The sequence below is a fragment of the Camelus ferus genome, chromosome 32 (assembly GCF_009834535.1).
Source record: "Camelus ferus isolate YT-003-E chromosome 32, BCGSAC_Cfer_1.0, whole genome shotgun sequence".
Classification (NCBI taxonomy): Eukaryota; Metazoa; Chordata; class Mammalia; order Artiodactyla; family Camelidae; genus Camelus; species Camelus ferus.
In genome coordinates, this window is record NC_045727.1 from 4,783,862 (window position 1) to 4,809,115 (window position 25,254).

General features: G+C 36.4%; 1 protein-coding gene across 5 annotated transcripts in view; it reads left to right on the forward strand.

The window, feature by feature from the left end:
* The window catches only part of MAP9 (microtubule associated protein 9), an 85,590-nt gene that overhangs the window by 19,573 nt on the left and 40,763 nt on the right, over positions 1-25,254 (forward strand). For 3 of the 5 annotated variants that reach the window (XM_032471930.1, XM_014553653.2, XM_032471931.1), the window contains exons 6-14: positions 500-593; positions 2,382-2,545; positions 4,134-4,204; positions 5,301-5,469; positions 6,215-6,304; positions 8,434-8,595; positions 8,721-8,866; positions 9,046-9,178; positions 14,934-17,187. In XM_032471930.1, the coding sequence (XP_032327821.1) occupies positions 500-593; positions 2,382-2,545; positions 4,134-4,204; positions 5,301-5,469; positions 6,215-6,304; positions 8,434-8,595; positions 8,721-8,866; positions 9,046-9,178; positions 14,934-15,056 (1,152 nt within the window). In that variant the 3' untranslated portion in view covers positions 15,057-17,187. Of the gene's footprint in view, positions 1-499; positions 594-2,381; positions 2,546-4,133; positions 4,205-5,300; positions 5,470-6,214; positions 6,305-8,433; positions 8,596-8,720; positions 8,867-9,045; positions 9,179-14,933; positions 17,188-17,529; positions 17,595-20,019; positions 20,076-25,254 lie in introns of those variants that run through there. The other 2 variants (XM_032471932.1, XM_032471933.1) reach the window with 2 other exon arrangements.

A 25,254-nucleotide genomic window follows, 5' to 3' on the forward strand; every position in this document is an offset into this window, starting at 1 on the left:
TACTTTATTTTAGATGCAATAATTTTGAGGAAAGCTAAAGTGCATGAAATCTACTTTTTTTAATCTAAAATATTTGGAAGTAGCTGTCTACTTGGTTTTATAAATTACTTTTATTTCAACAACCAGTAATATTTGTTTGAAACTAAGGGTTTTTACCTACTATCCTCTTTATACTTTCTTAGAAAGTATATACTTAGAGATATCAAATGTTTGCCTTAAATATTTATAAGATTTGATTTTCGAGCGACAGGAGCTTTGAAATTTGCTATAAACAAATGCAGAACTAGACTAGCTCTTAATGACCCCTTTTAATGATCAAGACATCAAGGCTAGAAAGTAAAGCATATTATAACCTCTATCGACTTAACACTTGTGGTGTTTCAGCAGAAAACTCCTAATAATGCAGATGTCAGAGTTATGAAATAGTCTTAGTCATGCTATTGCCCCCCAACAAATCTTGAGAACTGAACTTACATATTAAATACATTTTCTTTCATAGGATCCATGGTTAACAAGTCTATCATCATCATCCCTTAAAGAAAGTCTTGGAGACTCCTTTGCACCAGAATCTGGGGAAAAAGCATCCACTACTGGTGGTTATGTCAAATTATTCTACTTCATTTGTGAACTCTGTGTTGCTTAGAATGTTACCTGTAATAGATAGTTAATAATTATTTACATAGATATAGGAACAATATATGTGTTTGCCTGAGTTTTAAGCCCAACTATGCAATTTACTAACCATGTGATTTTAGATGCAGAACTTAATCTCTCAGTGCCTCCATCTCCCCAAATTATAATAAGACCAATCTCATAAGGCTGTTGTGAAAATTAAGTGATACTCGGCATTTTAGCTGCTAACCCAATTCCTGGCACAAGCAGAGTAGTCCGTAAATGTGAGCTGTTGTTATGTATGTGTTGCTGCAACAGTCAGCATGATGATTAGGTGGACTTTTAGAGAGAGACTAAGCTAGATTTGAATCCAGGCACAATTACATGAGCAAAGTAACCTTTCTTGGCCCTGTATGTTGATCTTTAAAATAAGCATAATAAGAGTAGGGTGGTTGTGAGAATTCAACTAGCTAATACATATAAAGCACAGAATAGGACCATAGTTAGTATGTAGTAAACGTGAGGTACTAGTAGTTAGTATTGTTTCTTCCCTTATTCCTATGACATACAGCTTAATGAGAGCTGAAGGCAAAGCCGTTTCTAGGACTGCGATGTGTAGCTAACATTTATTAAGTGCTTACTGTGTAGTGTGATTTTTGTCATTTTATAGATGAGAAAAAGTGAAGTGCAAAGAGATTGGGAAACATACCCAAGGTCAGTGACGGAGCCATAATTTGAATCTATGGCTCCAAAGTCCTTGTTCTTTTCACTGAGTACATTGATCAGCAGCTCTAAAGAATCCATTAATGATACTGTGAATCACGAGTACTCTCCAAATATGAATGTATAACTGGAATTATAAAGTGATATTAAATCTAGTTTACCTCAAAACGAGGTCCCCCAAAATGGCTGTAATGAAGGCCGCAGAGTTAAGACTTTGGCAGTAAAGACACAAGTTTGGCCAGTAGGTGGGTCCTAGTGGAACTGAAAGTTGGTGATCAGTACGGAGAGCACTGATTTTCTGTTGAGCATGCCAAAGTGTGCTAGGATCAGAGTAACAGAAACCGTTCTGTAAAAACAAAGCTGAACCCTCCATGCCAGAGCTTGGGCCTGTCCCTCGAGCACTGAGAGGATAAGTACTAAGCCTTTACTGCCTGTGCGGCGTCAGAGGCAACACTGCACCTTAGTGGGAATAAAACTCTACAGGGTGGCTTGAATCTCTGGGTGGTGGACTCATCTCAAATTGCATGGATTCTTTTTTTTTATTTTTGAGGTATAGTGCATGGATTCTTGATTCTCTGCATCTGTACAACTTTACAACTGCATTGTTGGTAACTGTAGTAGCTTAGAGATCTGTGCCTCCTGTTCCAGCTAAGAAACAGGGTTTTGAGTAGAACTGATATAACCCTCTCACTTGGTTTTACACATCAGCAAGTGCTTGTGGTATATCTATGTACTTATATGATATTATTCTAAGTATTAAGTGTGTCAAATGCTTTAGTAGATTTAGTAGCCATTTTCTCTTTCATAGATCACTTTGGAAAAAAGTTTATTCAAGTTGAATATGATAGTTTTCTCTATATTTTATTGTTAAAGAAAAGGAGATTACATACAGTTCTCATTTAGTGGAAAGCAAATGAATCTGTTATCCACCTTATTAATTCAGAAAGGGGATCTAGTTCTGATACGTTGTCACAAAATAGATGAGAATGAAGAATGCACTGAAAACCGTAATTCCTTGAAATCATACGAAAATGAATTTTTGATAGACTTTGTCACTAGTGCACTTGAGGAACCCAAGGAAAGTCGAGTGATTACTGATGACCCTGAAGAAGAAAAGGAGAAAGCTGAACCGATTACGAATGATGACATAACAGTTGACAATCCACCACTGTTGCTACCTCAGGGGATCTTATGCACTGAGTCTGCAAAGGTATTTATATAAAATTGTACCTTCTATACTACAGCTTAAATCTTGAAATAGAACTTTTAAATATTTTAACTTCCATGTTAGGTACTTCTGAATTATCTGTGGAAAACTCATCTTTTGATAGTGGTGTTATACTGTCAGGTGATTCTTAATTCAATGGCATTTTAACTTCAAGGAAGTTTTGCAGTGAATATAATAAAACCCAGTGCTTCATTATAATTATCAGAGGTATATGACCATAATATAGTTTTAAATGTTTCAGAAATACATACCCACAAGTGAGTAGGTTTCTGTAGGTCTTCGTGTTATAAAAGTGTAGCTGTCTGGGACGATTTCTGAGATTTTGAATTAGTGAAAGATAATTTTTTGAATATCATTTTTAAATATTTTACAAACTATACTGGAAATCTTTAAGAAATGTTTTTCAACATCTGTGCTTATTTAAATGGATGAACAGAATCATTATCAGGAATCTTATTATTATTAATTACCTTGAGAACCAGGTTTGTGGTGTGTAGAATTACTTGTCCCTATGCTATATTGCACCAGAATACCGTACTTGTAAAAGCTGTGGCATAGCATTTTTAATCTTTATTTCCCCTGAGTTTTCTTTATCTTTTACGTCTGCAGTTAGCTGGTGGCTGTATGTATTTATTATTGGGGAAGATAACAGTGTTAGCTGAAAACTTGTGGTTGAAGAGGACTCTTAAAATACAGAATATTATTTATTTATACATTCTATGAAGAAGGTTCATTAAGCCATGTTCCAGGTATATTGTCCTCAACCACGTTCTTTAGGGAAAAACACTAATGCCAAGTTAGGAAAGTGTTTACTCTGTGCCCTCATTTTAGTCCTAGTACCCACATGTCTGTGTAAAGTAAAAAGTTATCCCTTAAAAGGAAGAAAGGTATTCTGGAATTTATAGACAGGGCCACAGATATGTCTAACAGAGATAATTGTAAATTAGAACAGGTGATTTATGTATAGCAAGGAAGATTACAACATACTTCTGTTGACTGAATTCTTGGCTTTACTCTTACCTCTCTACTGTGTGATCTTTCTTAAGGTTGAATTGAATCATTCCCCTGTAAGGTCTCTTTGCTGGATTCTCATTATGGAATAAAACGTAAACTCAGCACTTTCTGGAGATCTCATATGATTCTTCCCGGACCTTACACTCCTCCCCTCTCCCTGCCGTTCACTGTGCCTCTGCTTGCGTGCCCTTTTCTGGTCCTCAAAATTGTCAGGGTCTTTCCCTAGAACTTCATGTGGCCCTTTTCTGTTCATTATTTGTCTTAGATGTCAAGCTGTTAGGGAGGCCTTCCCCGATCGCCTTCATTAAAGTAGCCCCTCAACTCCGCTCTGACTGTCACTGCCCCTAATTCATCACCTTCACGAGTCACATTTGTTTATGCATTTATCGTCAGTCAACCCTCTCTAAAATCTAATGTTCTTATTTGTCCCTGCTGACAGATGTTCTTGACACATAGTAGATGCTTAAAAAATATTGATGTACTAGCAGATTGACCGCTGAGTCTGTGATAGATATAGTGAGTAACCAACCCATTTATGGCTTTTTCTATTTAATAGAACACAATTCAAGATAGAAATACGAAGAATAAGAAGTCAGCAAATAACAGAGCATCCAGTGCATCTGGCAGGTAATAGATTTATCAGTATCCCTCAGTTATGGGTTCACATTCCAACAAAGCTAGTTTTGGTGTGACTTCTGTAAAGTAAGTTTCATTTGGTGTTACTTAATTTTCTCTTAATTTTTATCTCATGAGAAGAATGAAGTAGTTATTTCATGATACATCCCAATAGTTGATTATATTCTTATATCAAAAGGAATTGGTTAAGGATCCTCCATGCTCTGCATTGCTCCTGGGATAAAATTTCTTTCTCTTGTTTTTCCTGACATGGTAGCAGTAAAGAGGTAATAAAGCTGAAGCCCCGCATGGTACTTTTCTGTTAAGTGTCTTTGTCCAGTACATGAAAAATTAATTATACTTTAAACTTTGAGGTTTTATGGACTAAATTGGTGTATTAAAATGAGAAGAACTAATATAGCTTTGTTCATACCGATGATAATGGTTGCCTAACTCAAAAATGCTAATCCAAACCTTCTGAATCTTAAATTATCATCAGTGAAATTGAACAGTGGTCGGTAAACTTTTTCTGTAAATTGCCAGTGAGTACCTATGTCAGGTTTTGTAGACCACGTGGCGAGTGTGCTGTTGTAACTACTCAGTTCTGCTGTTGTAGCAGGGAAGCCACCACTGTTGGCAATATGTAAACAGATTAAATAGTCATGGTTTTAATCAACTTTATATCCCAGAATAGATGGTGGGCTAGGTGTTCCCACCAACCCCTGAAACAGAGCATACTAATCTAACTTTATATTTAAGGTGGTTTGTGTAACAAAGTGATACAAGAAATTATTAAAACCGATTTATTAATATTTTTTTCCATGTTACTTGAGATGCGGCCCATGTTTGTTAAAAATGTTCTAATTACAAATATCTAAAAAGAAAAATTGCTTTGAAGCTATATAACTTAAAGTAATAAAATTTAAATTATGTTGAATGGGGATCTTTGTATACTAAGACTAGACATCATTTTCAAAGTGATTATAATTTATTGAATTATAATATAGTTTTCAAATATAGTTGCAAATATAGTTGCAAATTCTAATGAATCTTTCTTCTACCAGGAGCAGTTGTAATAGCTTATCTTGATTCATTTGGATCTTTTCAGATTAATGACCTCTGAGTTCTTAAAGAAATCTAGTTCTCTAAGGAGAACTCCGTCAACAGTTCCCACTTCTCACTATTTAGGGACTTTGAGAGTCTTGGACCAAAAGCCCTCACAGAAACAGAATGCAGAGCCTGACGGAGCAGATAACATAAGGGCAGCTGTTTATCAGGTAAAAAGGAAAATATTTTTAAAAAAATTAGAAGAACTAATCACTTACGTAAGATTTGTTTATTAGGGAACAAAATGATCCTGTCAGAAATAATGATTTAATACTTAACTTATTTCCTTTATAATACCTGAGCAATCTACAGCTTTTTTTTTTTTTTGGTACTGCATTATCTCTTTCCAAGCTTTGCTTAACTGACCATCATTGTTTTTAAAGAAAGAGAATATGCCATGCAATTGATAAAAACATAGCAAAAGCAAAATATAGTTAAGGCATATGTGTTCTTATACTTTTTCTCCTTAAAGTTTATATTGTAATGAACAAGAGGGGGTTTCATTTTTTTTCTTTCCTGAGACTTTGTATTTAAGTTAAACTTGCATAGAAAAAAAAAACTTTCCTAAATTTTTCACAATTCCAAAAGTGTCTTTTTTTAGTTTTATTTGTTATACAGAATATAGTACAGTTTAGAAAATTGTCCATGTGAATTTCAGAGAAAAATGTTAATATATCTAGCCACTATATTTAGTCTTTGAAATCTGTTTTAAAAATAGCATACATAGGGTTTTCTTAATTCTTATTCATCTTTATATATTAGAATATTATCAGAAAAAGAAAAGTGGTACTAGTATATATAGTTTGTAAGTTTTACGTTTTGCTTTTTTAAAGTTTTAATTATATGTTTCAGAAATGAATTCTAATTCATTTGTGACACTTTGAATGTTATATAGCCTTTTTCTTGTTCTCACAGGAGTGGTTAGAAAAGAAAAATGTGTATTTACATGAAATGCACAGAATTAAAAGAATTGAAAGTGAAAACTTAAGGATTCAAAATGAACAGGTATTCTGAAATATAAAAGAGAAAAATATTCTGGATTTTTAAGTCAGCTATTTGCTCTGAATGTTTAGTATTTCTGAATCAACTGTTTAAACAGTGAAATAACTTATATATAAAAGGGTTGATTTCTGATTTTATTTCTCTGGTACTTTGTACATTTTTAGTTTGATATAAATATATTATAACTGTTTAAATGAAAACACAAATACACAGAGATATTTTGCTTTTTGTATGTGTGGAATAGCTTTGGTACTACTGATTTTGAACTTATTTTTTCTTGTGACCAGAAACCTACTTCACTCTTAAAAGCTGACTTCAGTATTACAACTTAGCCAAGAATACTGTCTTTAGACATTACCCTTCAGTTTTCCTCTTTTCTGTCTTGTATTTTGTATGTATCTTCAGGACCAGCCCCTACATGGACTGGAGCTGGGCTCTCTTTCAGTCTCTCCTGCCTCTGACTCCTGCCCCGTAGCCCACAGCATGCTCAGTTCTTTCCCATCTTCTAAAGTAAAATCGAAAAAAAAAAACAAAACAAAGCAGACCCTTCATTTTGCTTTTTAATACCACCACGGATAGAAACTTGTTTCCCCAGCGCACAGCGCCGTGTGGAGCAGCCCTGCAGGGGGCGTGCTTGGACCTTGGCACCACGTTTGAGGAGTTCTCTGCCGCCAGTGCCAGACACCTTCTCATTTGGTCTTCACGACGCAGTGAGGGAGGTCATACTTTGACTTCTAAATTATGTTATCTCTATGAGAAGGCTCTATATGATTTAATGCTAAGCAGTATTATGGAGCAAACATGGAATATTATGGGATTAGATTGAAGTATGTAAAGTAATAGCATACTTGCTGTACATTCACCTACCTATTTTCCAACCTGGCACATGTTTTCAACATTTGGGATAAGTTTATGCAGTAAGAATTTTATGCTCTGATGTCAGTCAAACCTCAGGGTCAAAGCAAAGATCTGTGGTGTACTGTGTGACCTGACCAAATTACCTTACTCTGACTGACTGTAAGCCAGTAACTTCCCTGAAATTTATCTTTTAATGCAATATTTTATTACAATCATTTCACAGTATCACTTAGCCTATTACAGTTTGTTTTGATAACGTTGGTTCAGTACACTTCCAAAAAAAAAGTTCCTTCTCATGAATAGTAGTAGATCAATATCTGATAAATGCTTAGGAAAGGAGACTTTTTTTTTTGAGGTATAGTCAGTTTACAATGTTATGTCAATTTCTGCTGTACAGCACAATTCTTCAGTCATACATGAACATACATATATTCATTTTCATATTCTTTTTCATCATGAGCTACTATAAGATATTGAATATATTTCTCTGTGCTATACAGTACAAATTTGTTTATTTATTTTATATATACCAGTTAGTATCTGCAAATCTCGAACTTCCAGTTTATACCTTCCCTCCCCCTTCCCCCTGGCAACCACAAGTCTGTATTCTATGTGAGTCTGTTTCTGTTTTATATATGTGTTTGTTTGTCTGGGTTTTTTTTTAGATTCTACATATGAATGATATCATATGGTATTTTGCTTTCTCTTTCTGGCTTATTTCACTTAGAATGGCATTCTCCAGGAACATCCATGTTGCTGCAAATGGCATTATTTTATCATTTTGTATGGCTGAGTAGTATTCCACTGTATAAAAACACCACAACTTCTTTATCCAGTCATCTGTCGATGGACATTTAGGTTGTTTCCATGTCTTGGCTATTGTAGATAGTGCTGCTATGAACACCAGGGTGCAGGTGTCTTTTTGAATTAGGGTTCCCCCTGGATATATGCCCAGGAGTGGGATTGCTGGGTCATATGGTAAGTCTGTTTTTAGTCTTTTGAGGAATCTCCTTACTGTTTTCCACAGTGGCTGCATCAAACTACATTCCTACCAACAGTGTAGGAGGGTCCGGAAAGATTTTTGAATGCAATGAAGAATTCAGAAACATTTGTTATAAATTAACTTCTCTAAATAATTTTAAATAAATTGCTTTGAAACCTCATTTGATGACTATGAAGGGAATTAAAGATAAGGGCACATGTGTCTGTGTTATCTATTTGTATTTGGCTGTTTTTACATACACATGTAACTGTCTATTATCATTCCAAAATAGAAAAGAGCTGCTAAAAAAGAAGAAGCATTAGCATCATTTGAGGCCTGGAAAGCCATGAAAGAAAAGGAAGCAAAGAAGATGGCTGCAAAAAAGAGGCTTGAGGAAAAAAACAAGAAGAAAACCGAGGAAGAAAATGCTGTGAGAAAAGGAGAAGCACTGCAAGTATGCCGGGGCTTGAACTATCTTTCCTAATAATTTTTAAATACTTGAAAATTAGTGATTAACTGTGTTTTTACTTATTTTATAATACTCACCTTAACTAAGAAAATAATTCTGAACTTTTTCAGGCTTTTGAAAAATGGAAAGAGAAAAAGATGGAATATCTTAAAGAGAAAAATAAGAAAGAGAAAGAATATGAAAGAGCCAAGAAACGGAAAGAGGAGGAAACTGTTGCTGAGAAAAGGAAAGATAATTTGACTGCTGTTGAAAAATGGTAATCCAAAATAATAAATGTTCTGATAGATTTTAAATTAATAACACTTTAGGCTTTTCTAAAATTCATTGATTTGAATGTTACTAAGGCACTCAATCTCATGATTGCAAATATACGTTTGGGAATCTTTCTTCTGTATTCTCCTTTAACTTTCCAGTGTTTTGTACTGTTCTACCTAGGAATGAAAAAAAGGAAGCTTTTTTCAAGGAAAAGGAAAAAGAGAAAATAAATGAGAAAAGAAAAGAAGAACTGAAAAGAGCTGAGAAAAAAGATAAAGATATACAAGCTCTTGATGAATATGAAAAATGGCTGGTAGGTGTAACTTGTTAACACACTTGTGTCTTTTAAATGCACTTTTTTGGTGACCTTTCTGTCCCTAATTCCTGTTTGTTCCATGCCTGCTGACCACTTCTACCTGGAAGCTGCCTTGTTGAATTCGATCTCTCAAATTCATGTCTTCATACATACCCAACACATAATTGCTTCGGTTCACTCACTTCTATTAATGATTCTGCTGTTCCCTAAAGCACTCAGGCCTGAAACTTCAGCCAGAATATTCTTCCCTCCCTGCATCCCACATTCAGTCACTCACTTTGGTGACTTACATTTTTTTTGTTTGTCTCCGTGTACTTAACGTTTATAGTTACTTTTCCTTATGTCAAACAAAATACCACCTTCTATGTTAAAATACCAATATAAATATTTATTTTATTAATTAATTTTTGAATTAATGATACATTCCAATGAATAAGTACTTTAAGTGAATAGTTGACAACGTTTGTATGAGTAGTTAACACGTTCAGTGATTCAGCAAACAAAAAGTGCAGGATTTCTCCGCAGGACTCAGGATCCAGCAGCGTTACGTATCAAACTTTTTCTGAGTTTCTGTCTATCAGCTAGTTTAAAAAAATATGTATCATCCAGTTTATGTTTTAATTTGCTTTTCTCTGGTTAGGACTGAGCTTGAGCATCTTTTCATTTGGATAAGGATTATTTGTATTTTGTTTTCTGTCAAGTGTCAATTCATAAACTGTATATTTTTCTGTTGGTCTCTTTCTTCCTGTTTTCTGGAAGCTTTTTTATGTACTAGGGAAATTAGCCTGTCATTTCTGATACCAGTTACAAATTTTTTTCCCCATTGTATTCTTGGTCTCTCAACTTTGCTTATATTATTCCATAAAGAATTTTATTTTCAGGTGTCAAACCTATCAATCTTTTTTTTTATGGGTTCTGATTTTCAGGCATAGTTGAAAGAACCTTTTCCATAATTTGAGATCAAAGCTCCCATTTTTTTCTAATAACTTTATGATTTTAATATCTTAATATTTTAACATGTGCTGTACTTAGAATTTATCCTGATGTATGATGGGAAATATGATTCCACCTTTATTTTTTCCAAATGCATCTTTCATAGAACAGCCCATCTTTTACCCACTGATTTGAGGTACTTTGTTATATGATGCATTAGATACATTCACATTTTAGAGTCTGTTTATTTCTTGGCTTTGTTCCATTGGTCCATCTCATACTATTCCAGTACCACACTGGGCTTTATATGTTTTCATGTCATTCAGATTCATCTCCCTTCATTGCTCTTTCAAAATATTTCTGAATATTTTTGTTTGTTTGTTTTTTCCACATAAATTTTAGAATTAGTAGTAGCTAGAGATTACTGGACCCAAAGCAGGCTATTTAAAGATAGGATAAAAAAATGGAACACTTAGGAATAAACTTAGGAAATGTGTAAGACCAGTATGAGGAAAACTTAAGAGCACTCCTGAAGGACACAAATGAAGACTTGAGATCAAAATGGAACAAAACTGCTTATGGATACAAACACTTCATCTTATAATGATGTTATAAAGATGTCAGTTTTCCCTGGAGTAATTTACAAATTTAATGCAATCCTAATAAAAATACTAACAGTTTATTGTTTTTTATGTGTTGACTTCGGCAGTGCTGTAATGCTACATCCATGCAGAGAAAGAGCATTAAAATAAGGCGATCAGCCTTGGTTCAATGGTTTGAACAAGGGAAGTAGTGTTCCATGATTTCCTTAGATTAAACTCTTAAATAATGCTTTGTTCTAGGAAAAATTTTAAATCTTCTTATATTAAGGAGATGTGTGCTGATTCTGCTAGTATCACTTAGGGTAGTAGGAATTGAATGTAAGTGTTTCAGTTTTCAGTTTTATTTTCACATTATCTTGAAAAGGTGATAGAATTCCCTTAATGACTAAGTCCCGTGTAGGTACATCATGTTTTATTATAGTATTTAGTCATTTTCTCATTCTAATCAACCCTCTGGAGAACAAAAACTCATCAAAGACCTAAGACAAAATAACTTGTTTTGATATATAGTATACTCTACAAATATAGTGCTACCTATGAAAACATTCATGTGTAACATGTTGAAAATCTATTCCCCATCTTACCAATATCTTATTAAAATTATTGGCAAAGAGGATGGAAAAATACCCCAATACAGGAGAGCTAATTACTTCCATTTTCATGTAAAGTAATATCTCAAAATTTTGATGTACAACCTAGCTTGGGGGGTGAGGATTAGATGGGTAACTGTTTTAGGGGAAAATTGTTGCCAGAGATCAGGTAAGATGCTTCTTCATGCTGGTTCCCAGATTAATTCATAGTTACCTAAGATAAGAAAATGAGCAAAAGGTTCAGCGTCCAACAGACAACAGTCAGGAGGACGTTCTAACAAGGCTTTTTTAATTATTACCCAAGATAGCATTGATTCATATGAATTGATATTAAGGTGGATAATTTAATTGCCTATTTCCTGCCCTGACTTTTTAGCGCCTGCTAGTAAAATCACACTCAAGTTCCTCTCTCTCCCCACGTGAGGCGGAATGGACAGAGAGGTTTGTCAGTTTCTGTGGCCACAGCCCGTCACTGCTTTTCCCTTATCCAGCTGGAGGGCTTGCCTCCCCAGTCGTCCAGATACAACTTCTAATTCTCAATTAGGATTCTGAAAGGAGGTATCCTCTTTGCTTTGTTAGGAGTAGCAACGATGCAGACATTATCATGATGAAGAGCAAGGCGTTAAACAAACAAAAAACTCACACCTCTCTTCATTCCTTTTGTTGTATGGGGATAACTGCATGCTAATGGAAACGTTACATTACTGTATTCCTCTTATGATATTATCAGTTCCATATATGTACTGATGAAGGATGTGTAGACATCTTAATAATTTACCAAAATGCCGTTCCTCCCAAGCCATCCAGGAGGGGCAGAGACGGGGTTGTCCAAAGTTTGCCTGACACCACTGCCCTTTTGGAATGCAAGGAAACCACCTAACTTTATAGTTTTAGCAGAAACTTAAAGAAATGAAGAGACAGTCTTTGCTGCAGGATGGAAAGGCCTAATGCCGTTAACATTTGAGGTATTCCTAGATCAACGTTTAGATTTCATAGTAATCCTCACATACTTAGTCACTTCTTGGAAGGGAGTATGTGCAGGGAAACCAGTGGTTCTAAAATTCACCTGGTTTGCTAACAGTGTGAGGCTATGGAAAGTAATATTTTCAGAATAACAGGAAACAGAACTGTACCAATCAAGCAATGAAATATGAACGTACCATTCCACTCTGCTGTGAATCAGCATTCTTCTACCCTCCTGGATTATTCCCAAAAAGTCTCAGGATATGTAATCTTACATACAAATAAACTCTAAATTCTTCATTTCTCTCTAGCTACAATCCCATATTTCTCTGCACTTTTTTATAGCTTAACTTCTGGAAAGTTTGCTTACCCTTCCTTAGTTCTCCATATCCGCTTCAACCTCAATAAACTCCAGTCTTGTCCTTTTCACAAAACTACACTTTGAGAGTTACGATTTTGCCAGACCATTTAGCCAATGGAATGTATTCTTTTCTGCCCTGTTTCCTAGAACTCTGGGCATTCTGCTGCATGTGACTGTCTCCTCCCTGGCTGCCCTGTTCCCCGGTTTACCTCTCATACTTTTCTTCTCCAAGTCACTTGTTGACAGCCTTTTTTTTTTTTTTCAAACCTGTGTTCTGAATGTTACCCATGCCTGCCAGGCCCCACCTCATCTTACTCATCTACCTTATCATTCTCCTCTGGGCTTTAGTTCCATCTTCCATCTCCCATCTCCCACCAGGCTTTAGCTACACTGGCTCTCTCGTTTCCTGCCCTGTCCAGCGTTTCCCCCACTTGTCAGAGCCTCACACACACTGCTCTCTCTGCCTGGGATGCCCTCCCCTCAGTGCACATCACCAGTGGCTCCTCTGAACCGTCACATCTCTCTTAACGCGACTTTCCCTGAGTCTGCTTTTCTTTGAAAATAAGTGCTTTTATTATTTTTTCTGTCAATCACAAAAGCTTGTTTATATGTTTCATAGAAATTCACATAATTTGGAATTATCTGTTGTTTATTTACTTGTTTATTAACCATCTATTTTGAAATTTCCCTAAGGGACGGGAACAGCAGAATAATAGACCCATGGGCACCTCAGAACCTATTACCTATAAGGATGTGCTGTATAATAAAGTAACACAAATTAGTGGATGCGAGGCAATAAAAATTGAGATTGTAACATTTGAACATAAAATTGCTTCAAACAATTACCTTACTTCTGAATAGAAACTTCAGAAGAATTAAAGCATTAAATATAAAATACCAAGCATTAGAAGAATAAAAAAGAAACAATATTTATCAGATCTTATGGGGATGAAATGCATTTCTAAGTCTAGAAGGGCCCTAGAAATAACAAAGGAAACCGTGAACAGATACAGATTTTAAAATCGTTAATACATCAAAATCAGAAGTCAGTGTAGGTGCTGGTTGGAGGGTAATTTCCTACAGCTTCTTTGGAGAATAAATTGTCGTTGTTCAACAAAGTCAAACATATCTATGTCCTGAAAACTGGCAGTTTTGCTCCTGGGCATGCATGTGGAGGGAAAATCTTGGCTTATAAGCACAGAGAGTCAAACAGGGATGTTTACAGCAGCATTGTCTTTGTGCGGAAAAAACATTAGGACATGATGTCTAAATAGATTAACATATAGATTAATAAACTGTGATATGTTGATATGCTGGAATTCTGGGCCTCCGTGAACTTAGAGCTACAGCTCCATATAGATGGATCTTAGAAATAGGATGATAAATAAAAGATAGTTGCAAAAGAATATATAGCATGTTACCTTTTAGCATAAATTCAAAAAAACCTGCAAAACAAAATTGCTTGTTGTTTGGGACGAATGCATGTGTAATAAAGGTATTAAGAGGTTCACTGCAGCGATAAGCAGGAAATTCAGACTAATGGTTGGCTTTGGAGGGCGGAGAGAAGGCAAGTGCAGTGAGGGAGTGGGTACAGGGCTTCACAAGTATTGGCCATGTTTAATTTCAAAAGGCAAGTAGAGGGTGCACAGGTTTTGATTATATTACTCTTTAAACAGTTTAGCTGTCTGTGGTTGAAATATTTCTCTCTTTTTTCTTTTTTTGGTAAAAAAATTAAGGACTACAAATAAAGTAGCTAAAATGCTGCAAGGATGGTATTTACTCTATGAAAATTGCTTCAGCTTGAAAGCATTGACACCCATGTGGTTCTAAGAGCCAAATAATCGAGCAGAAAATTCACAAAAGGGCCAAAGAAATGAAAATGTGCTCAAGCTCAATAATAAGCAAAGAAAAATGAGCCTCAATATTCAACTGTTTGTAAAAATGTGGCGTATCCCCTACTGCCATCACGTGTTCAACCTTTGCACCCAGGAACTTTACTTCTGAGACTCTGTTCTCAGAAAGTCATCACTAACTTCTAATAATTATTCTCTTTGAATTATGAGATCACAGGTCTTTTTTTTTTCTATTTTACACAATTATTTTTAAAGTAGTGCATTAATGCCTATTGAGAGTATACTTATAAATAGCAATGTTCGTTAGCTGCCATTGCTTTATAACCAGTTAAACTAGCAAATGACATTTGAGTATCTTGTAGTGATTATTTTGTTCTTCAGCAGACAACTTGATTTGAAAATAATGGTCATATATGTATATAAATTTATAGTTCTATATTTTCTTTTTAGGAAAAGAAAGAGAGGCAGGAAAGAATTGAACGAAAACAAAAGAAACGTCATTCCTTTCTTGAAAATGAGGCCCTTCCTCCATGGAGCCCTCCAAGCAGAACTGTGTTCTCCAAAGTGTTTTGATAATTCTTACTCTCGCATTATTTAGTTACTTATCAGTTCACCAATTTTAGCCAAACTAAATTTAAAGCTATTCATTCAGTTATTTATAGTGAGAAGAGTCTATTTTAATTAGATGCTGGTTATTTCTGCTGACAGTGAAAAGATGCTTTGGAGTTTAATCAGTGAAAGGAAAGCATTGAAAGCATTTTTTGAACTGTAGATAAACTGCCTCAAATGAAAACCTAATAATCAGATTGCTTTTACCATTCAGATACATAGCCCTTTATCATGTCCTGATAATTCTTACAGTCTGATGAACCATGATCACTTTTTACTAACCTGTGCATGTTGTTTAAGTATGTTTATTCCCCAATATAAAAAGAAAACCATCTAGGTACCATAATCACAAAAATTGAATTTGTGAATGATTGTGCATTTAGATTCACATTTTAAAATGAATTGTCCCTGAGGAGTATGCATATATTATTCCTTTTAAAACTAATCTTTAGCTCAAAGCAGTTGTATTATACTGTGTAAGTTAGAATTTTGGTCAGTTGAGTTCAGTAGAACACCAATCATCAAGGCATTTTATTTAAGAATGTTCCCTTATGTTTTAGTATCTTTATCTGTTCCTTCTTAAGTGACAATCATAGGCACTTTATAATGAGCGGACCTCTGAAACATGTCTTTCTAAATTCTGTTTTATTTATTATTTCATTGATATCAAAAGATATCCATTTCATGGTAGTGATGTACATTAGTTATAGAAGTTCCACAAGAATCCAAGGTCTTTATCACTATTATTATTTTCCAGACTAAAGCCATAAAGATGATAGAGGCAGTTTTTGTCCTCTTAATTAACCCAGAGTCTTATAGCTTATATTTGAAGACAGCTATGCGGGAAGGTAATTTGTAGAAAATGTCCAAAGAATCTATATTTGGTCTCTGCATATCCTTACGTTAATCAGACTCACACTGGAACTGGTCAGCTAGTTTATCACACACCAAATGAATACTCCCAGAGTTGAAATGCTGCTTTAGCCAATGATGCAGTACAGTGTTAGATGAGGATAAACAGTTACTATTTATCAAGCAGCTGTTGTATCCTCTCTGCTGGATCTTTGCAAATGTTATTTTCATCTTTACAACAATTATTCAGAGTAGGTGTTATTAGCCTCATTTGGCAGATAAAAGTACTGAGACTCAGAGAAATCAAAGAACTTACCACGCATTGAGCACGTGATTGAGCTGGGATTAGAGCTGCTGAAATCTCTCTACCTCTGGAATCCAGATGCTCGTGTTCATGCTCTTTGTTAAGTTCTGTTAAGACCTCTGTATTATATTAACCTTATAGACACGTTTTACCTCTCAGATCCTTGAATCATGAATTGTTACCCAGAGATTATCTTCCCCTTAAGAAACAGGCTGTTTGTTATTAGAAACAGTGAACCTCATTAGATCTATAAAAGGAAAAAAAGAATTCATAATATTTAAGGAATTAGTCAAATGCCTGTATCTAGTACTAGAATGTCAGAACTCCCAGCGGGTATGAAACTTAGGCTTTGCGATAGTCACTCAGGAGTTTTCACACTGAGCATTAGCCTTCTTGCTGCAGTGTATGTGCAAGACACGATAGATGTCGTGGATCACTTTGTAAGATCCCATCAGTGCTACAGATAGATTTTTAAAATTTCATAAGTGAAACTAGAAGCCTTTTATACTGCAGGAACTGGGTGAATATGTCGTGAAATTGAAATAATTACCAGCAATATGTGTTATCAGCGTGGGATTTAAAAAGCCTCTCTTATTCATCCGTGTGTCCTCCATAGTACCAAACACAATGCCTACCAGAACAGATTGCTAAGTGTTTATTGTATTAAATTAACTATTCAGAGCTTAAAAGGTATTTTTGAATTCCAGGGAAGTAGAAGGAAACATAGAAAAAAGCACAGCTACTTTTAGGGGTGTGAGATCTTAAGTGTGTGCGTCGTAGATTTCACATTGTATATTTACTTAAATTGTCTTGATTATTTTCTTCTAATTTATCATGTTTAGTGGATTAACTGTTACCACTTCTTAGTTGTGGGAACTGAATGAAGCTGGTTAATTAATGTAAAGCATATGGCACATAATAAAAGGCTTAATAAATGTTCACTGTTTTCATTTATTTCCTACCTCGAGCCCTGTATTTCCCCACCTCATGTTTGTGAGAAGGTTAACATGGATGGGGCTGATAGTGGTAATTTGACATTGCTCCTATTTGGCCTACAAGAAGAAATCTCGGCCCTTCTGCCCAGGCTTGGCCATAGCGCTCAAGAGGGAATCTGTATTTGGGACCTTCTGAAAAGAAATTGAAACACTAATCCCTTAGTGTTGCTTGTGACGTAGGCTGAGGTGGGAAGTTGAGGTGTTTGCAAAGACCTAACAAGTAATTTCCCTTAAATGGGGATTTTCTTCTCACTATCATAAATAATGTATTATTTCCTGTTTACAGCAAGCTGTGCGGATTCAGTTGTCTCATTGAATGAAATCAACCTCCTCTCCTGTAGCAGAAATAAAGTGAGTTTTGGGAGCTGGGTGAAAATACAGTGCTCTTTACTTTCTGAGATCCAAAGGGGAGAATCAAGCCTGGTAATTCTCAATATATTTATCTATTTAAGAGGTATTTCCCCATTTTTCCTTAGAAATTATCAGATATCAATATCACTAACTTTCATTAAGTTTTCATTATAATATGAAGGAATATTAACTCAAATTAAAGACACTAAAAGCCTATAGATTTTCAGATTAAACTTCTAGTTCTGTAAACTGTATTGCTCACTTGAAGAATACTGACACCTCAAAGTAAGTAGGACTTTAATGAATATTTTAAAACATTACTAAGTGGGGAGAATATATATCAAGTGGTAGAGCGCATGCTTAGCACATGCAAGGTCCTGGGTTCAATCCCCAGCACCTCCTCTAAAAATAAAAATAAAAAACAAATAAGTAAACCTAAAACATTTCTGAGAACAATTCCCTAGAAACTGAAATAGTAATACTGAAAAATACAATTTTATTCAGAACTAAAATTTTATAATAACTATGAAAAAGAAATAGTGTTACAGAAAAGGAAACGTATTTTTAGATCAGGAGGAGGTTAAAATTTTCTTAATGTAAGAAAATAAGAACTTCTCAGGGATAACAATATTCCAGTGGTTTGTATTGCACCACATTGTGAAAATGTTAGTAGTTCATTTATTGCTTTAAATAGGATTGGAACTGCTATTTTTCACTGTTGCCAAAGCAGTACCTGATGGTTGTTAAGTGTCCACAGTTGTATGTACCTTAGAGTGATGCAACTATGCATCTGAAAGGGATTTTAATAACTTAATAAACCTGGCCCAAACTCATCTCTAAGTTGAAGAAACTGATTTCCAAAGCCTCTGACTTGCCCAGACTCACATAAATGACCGTAAGAAATCTAGAGTCACAACCCAGGTATCAGGTTTCCCAGCTGTAGACTGTCCAGTATTTCACAATTTTGATAATCTGATAAAAGTTTCCCACTAACTCTTGTAACTGTGGTCATTATTAACGTCATTGGTTTTTATCCTCTCAGAAGTGCCCTTACTCTCTCTTGGCCTTCTCTGTAACTATCCATCAGATCAAAGCAGTCTGCACACCTACACTGTCCCTGAAAATGTGGGGCAAGACTGAAGTTTCTTAAATCTTGAGTCATGGGCTAAGACACAGTACAGGAAAGGAACTTTACAAAGTAGGAGACATTGCATGTTCATCAAAACAGTTCCCAAGATGAGGTAGGGCCTCCTGTCTGCTACATACCGCACCTCCCAGGCCCCAATACGCACACCAAGAGCTGGTTTATGTTTTTCTCTTCCCAGTTTCTGCTGAGCTACAAAGTAGGGAAGGCAGTTGGCTATTTTCTTCTGATCTGGGTCCTCCTCATCTGAAGTTTCCTCCCCATCTTTGCAAATTGTTCTAATGTGTTATGATAAGGTTCGGTAAACTAAGGTCTGGAGAAGCTTTTGGAGGACTGTGAAATCCCCATTCATCCCTTTTGCCTGGTAGAACAGAGCCAGTACAAAAAAAAAAAAAAATCCCAAGAATAAACTAATACAGAAAACAAAGTTTCCTGATTTAATTTTGACTCTGCTTTCAATAGTGCTATACTAAAAAGTACTTAAAGCCATGATAAAAAAAGGAGGGGGAGTATAGCTCAGGTGGTAGAGCACATGCTTAGCATGCATGAGGTCCTAGGCTCAATCCCCAGTACCTCCTCTGAAAATAAATAAATAAACCTAATTGCTTCCCACCCACCTACCCACCCCACAAAAAAAAAGAAGAAAAGAAAAGCCGTGTGCCTCCATTCTACACAAAGCAAAGATATTTATCAATTATCGTGCTTCCTAGGTACATTGGCTGACAGAATGATAAATCCCATGTAATACTTGACTGGAGACGTCTCTGAATTCTTTTTACTTTAAAATTTCATGTGACTTGGTTATTTCGAAATGTGTTACATGTAGTTGTATAATGTTAACTTGGGTGAATTAAAGTTGTAGTATTGAATTTAGGATGTTTTAAGAATGATTTGAGGAGCCGTCTTTAATGCCTGCTTTTTCGTAGCATATGTTCATTTAATGCTTAATTAAAGTGAACCATTCAAGGTTCATTTTATTGGTCGATATTATTTACTGACTATGCCCAAATTTCATTTCATAACAATAGAAAATGTGGTATGAGTTTTATTTCTTGACGAAAGATGAAATAATTACGTTTTGCTGATATACTTTTTATTAGAAATGACTGGAAATTTGGATATAAAATTTTTTTATTTAAAATACTACACGAATTACAAAGGTTATGTAAATATATAATGATTAAATAACTAGAAAGAGCAAATAAAAATTACCCACATTCCCTTCTCCCAAAGACAGTCATGGTTAACATACTGCCTACTCTTCCAATTTTTATTTTCTAGTGCATTTCCCCTGTACATGAAATTAAACTGCGAGTGAATAAGGTAGATAAGATCTATAAAGTCTCTCACTCTGTATTTTTCTCTCTGTATCCACATCTTTCTCTATCATGCTACCTATATGTCTGTATACATAATATGTGTGTATGTATTCATGTATCTTATATAAAATATAGCACATGCACATACATACAATACATATGTTCAAACATCTATTTTTATTTCTTTTTTTTAACGGAAGTATCGTTGATTTACAATGTTGTATTAGTTTCAGGTGTACAGCAAAGTGATTTAATTATATATACCTATGTATATATACATAATATATTTTTTTCCAGATTCTTTTCCATTATAGGTTATTGCAAGATATTGAATATAGTTCCCTCTGCTAATAGTAGATCCTTGCTGTTTATCTATTTTATACACAGTAGTGTGTATCTGTTAATTTCAAACTCCTAATTTATCCCTCCCCTCCTTTCCCCTTTAGTAACCGTAAGTTTGTTTTCTAAGCATATTACTTTCAAGGTTCATAGTTGTTGAAGCCTAGATCAGTATTTCATCTTTTTTTATGGTTAAGTAACATTCCATTATATGGATAGACCAAAATTTACTTATCCATTTATCAGTTGGTGGACATTTGGGTATCTTCTGCTTTTTGGCTATCATGAATAATGGTGCTATGAACACTTGTGTACAAGTTTTTGTGTCGACATATGTTTTTAATTCTCCTGGGAATATATATATATATATATATATATATATATATATATATATATATAGTATTATATTATATTATATTATATTATACTGTATTATATTATATGTGTGTATTTAATTCTCCTGGGAGTGTGTGTACCTAGACTACAAGTCTAGGTACTGTAAGGGAAGATGAGGGGCAAATCCTATAGCTTGGGTCCCTGATCTCAGAACAAAACCATCAATATGTTTTGCGTTCTACTGGATAGGGGCTGGCATGATTAATATACATAAAATGATCAAAGAAGGGATGAAGTGTTAAATTGGACATGATCACATGGCTGCTTACATGGCATGGAGGGCAGATGCTGGCCTCAGCTAGCAAAGGAGTCCACTGTGGGGGCTGGAATAATGGGAAGTTCTTCCCAGCAATTTAGGTGCTTGATCTGGGCTACAGGGGAAGCAGGAGTAAGGTTTGGACTTGTGCCAGGCTGAGCAAGGATGTGGAGGAGGGAAGGAGGAGGGCGTGGGGGTGCTTTGGGAAACTGGAAGGGCTGGTGCAGGAGGAAAAGAAATTTCAGGGCTCAGAAGAGTTGTTCTGGGCATGAATTTCAGCCTCAGTTAATTGTTTCCTTTAGTGAGTATTTGTTGAGCAGTCGCTTTTTAATATTACTATTTATAACGTATACTATATCTTATATAATTATATATAATAAATAATGTTATATAAAATATACACTATATGTTATAATTATATGTAATATAACTTATTATGTATTATGTTTTATATATTGTTATGGACTGAATATTTGCATGTCCCTTTCAGATTCATATTTTTAAATCCTAACCCCCAAGGTGATGGTGTTGAAAAGTGGGTTTGGGAGGTAATTAGGTCATGAGGGTAAAGCCCTCGTATATGGGGTTAGCGTCCTTGTAAAAGAGATCCCGGAGCACTCCCTTGCCCTCTTTTTGCCATGTGAGAACAAAGGAAGAAGACAGCCATATATGTGAGCCAGGAATCTGGCCCTAATCAAACACCAAATTTGCCGGCACCTTGAACTTGGATTTTCCAGCCACCAGAACTATGAGAAATATATGTTGTTTAAGCCACTCAGTCTATGATATGTCTGTTACAGCAGCTCAATAACACAAATATTATATATAACATATAATTATGATATAAATATATCATCATATATTTATTACAATTGTATAACATAATTACTAGAAGTATACTATATACATATATTTAATTATTATAATTATAAATATATTATACATTTACATATAATTATATATTATGTTATACTCTTCATATTTATATTATATACTATATTTAGTACAGTGTTTACTTACTGTTCCAGACACTATTCTAGGTGTTGGGGTTATAGCAGGTAACAAAATAGAGAAAGATTCCTGCTCACATGGTATTAATATTTTCGTGGGAGAGATGGTCAAATCCGGGGAGGCGGGGTGTAATAAGGCGCTATGGAGAAAGTTAAAACTGAGAAAAGAGAAATAGGGAGTGTGGGAATGAGGTGGATGTGTCTTCCATTTTAAATAGGGAAGTCAGGGAGCCTTCACTGACAAAGTGGCATTTGAGCAGAGACCTGAAGGAAGTGGGAGGGTGAGGCATGCTAATAACTGCGAAAGAGTCTCAGGCTGCAAGCACAGCAAGCGCAAAGGCCCTGAGGTCAAAGTATGCCTGGAATGTTTAGGCAAAAGCAAGGAAGCAGATCTGGTTGGAGGTGGTGCAATCCAGGGGAAGAGACAGAGGAAACAAATCCAGTGACATAATGGGGGCATACTGGGTAGAGCACTGGGCCACTGCAGGACTTTGTCACACTGATTGAGATGGGAAACCACAGGAGGTTTTAGAGCAGAGGAGTGACATGATCCTACTTACATTTTAACAGGATTCCTGTGGCTGCTGGCTGCTGTGAGGGGAATCTGCAGCAGGTGGGGATGAGGGAGGAAGCAGGGGGACCAAGGAGGATGCTCCTGAGAGTGCCTTGGACCATGTCGGTGGCAGTGTAGGGGGAGGGGGGCCAGAGAGCTAAGCAGTGCATCATTTATCCTTGCTTGACTCTTGGCCCAGTGCCTCATACATTCAGAACTTCATATGCTATTAATTCCTGGTGTTTAGGGATAATGTGAAAACTGTATTCCATCTGCATGCAGCAAAACATAAATAATGAACACAACTAATCACCAACCGGAGAGAGCTGGAGACACTTATCGACTGGCTCTGGATGAAAAGGCCAGGCTGTTAAAATACTCATTGATAAATGCTTCTATCGAGGTCTCAGGCTCACAAAACTCACTTAGGGCACCTCCCTGTGTGAGAGATCATTACTTTCTTTCCCCAAGAAATTAACCTGTTTCCCGTGTTGGGTTTAATTTTACCACAACAAGGAAAAGCTCACTTCCCTGAACTTAATCTCTCCCTTTTGAACAATTAGCTACTGGTGATTGCTTTTTTTTTTTTTTTAAAACTAGCTTTACTTGTCAACTCTACATTGTGACACAAAGGGGAATGCACTTTGTATTTGACTTTTAATTGGATCAATAGTAATACTAAAAGTCATGATAATAATAATGGATGCCATTTGTCAAGCACTTATGTATTAAGCACTGTGATGGGAGATTTATATATGTATAAATCATTAAATCATTGGCTTGTTACAACAACCCTATGAAGTAGATGTCATAGCTGTCTGTCACGTTAAAGATGAGCAAACTAAGGCTCAGAGATGTAATGTGATTTGTCCAAGGTCACACAGCTAGGAAGAGGTAGAAAAAGAGTCAGACTCAGGTCCCTCTGACGATCTTTTACCATTCTCTGAGGTGTGGTATGTTTTAATTTTGGCCCTCATAGGGTAATGGGCCCTCCTGTCCGTCTGTCCACGCACCCAATCATTTGATGAATATTACTGAGTCCCATGTATGCTAGGCAGAGTGCTAGTGATGCCACGGTGCTTTGCCCAGATCTCATCTCCTCCCTAACACCCATTTTAGTCGTCCCATTTTAGGATTCTCTGGGGTGGGGATTCTTGTTCAAGTGATTATTAAGGGAGCATTCTCAGAAGGAGAGTGAGACAAACCTGAGAGGGCAGGCAAAAAGCTAAGCAGGAAGATGGCCTCAAGGGAGACCACTTCAGCCTGATCCTGCAGGGAACGCTGGAGCATAGATTGTAGCACAGATTTGGTGCCACATTGAGACGAGGGGACCAGCTTTCTGGACCACGATGCTGGCCAGTTGTTGGCTGTGGGCTGCCCAGGGGTGGGTTAGGGTGTAGCCTTCTGGGTAATGTATGTAGACATTTTTGGTTTTTATGATGTCTAGGGCATCCTCCTGGAAGTGGGTGGGTGGGGGCCAGGTCTAACCTTCCTGGACTATGTGGGACAGTCCCATGCAGTGAGAAATTGTCCCACCCAAAGTGCCAGTGGTGCCTCCATTGAGAAGGACTGCTAGGGAAGAAGTGGAAAATGGGGGCCAGGAGACAATTTGCCACCTGCCATCCTTGGTTCATTTACAGTGATCAGAACTGCGCTGGAAAGCAGTCCTGCAGAGTTCCTGAGTGTGCGGGCTGGGGTAGCCCTCAATTTGCCATATGATCACTTTCTGTGTCTACTCAGGCTCTTCCCAGACTACCGCAGACCTCCAGAGGAGATCCCAGAACCCCCCCCCCCCGAGCTCTGGTCACTCTGCCCTGATTACTGGCTTTTGAATTGACATAGGGCTTCCTCACATGTAGAGGAGGGAGCCCCATACCCAGGGTACCTGGGAGTGATGCGTGTGGAGTTCAGCATCCCACAGACCCTCTGCCCCACTTTATTGAATCCTGAATATAAATCCCTTCTAGCCTCCTGCTCTTCCTCTCGTCATCCTGTATCTCGTAAATTCACTCCTTCATTGCACTGTACTCCTATTAGCACACTGTTACCGAGTCCAAACTCATTCCGCTCTCCGCACGACAGGCCAATAAATCGGGAGACGAGGTGTTGAGGCAAAGAGTAGCGACTTTATTTGGAAAGCTGGCAGACCGAGAGGATGGCAGTCTCGTATCTTGGAGAACCATCCTACTCCAGTCAGAATTCAGGCTCTTTTTATACTAAAAAGGGGAGAGGGTGTGGTTGGTTGGTGCAAACTTCTTGCTGTAGGAATTTCTTTGTTCTTGCAGCTGTCCCTGTGGGTCAGGTCATGGTGCCCCCTGTAAAACCTCTAACAAAACAAACGTCATTTTCTATTCTTCAACTTGTTATCTTTATATAAGTGCAGAAGTGTTAATATCCTTAAAGGTCAGAGCCTTGAGAATAGGCCCTCCTGTGTATCATGATGACAGGCTAAAGGCAACATTCACAAAAGGTGCAGAGCTGGCAAGACTAACCCTAGAAAATGGCACAGGTTAAAGCCAAAGGGACAGATCTAATATGGAGTCAGATTTGTTCTTTTCTATTCCAGTACTATGCGGAATATTTTCAAACATGTATAACATTCATAATTACATCTCTATAATCCTTCAAACCAAATACATTTTA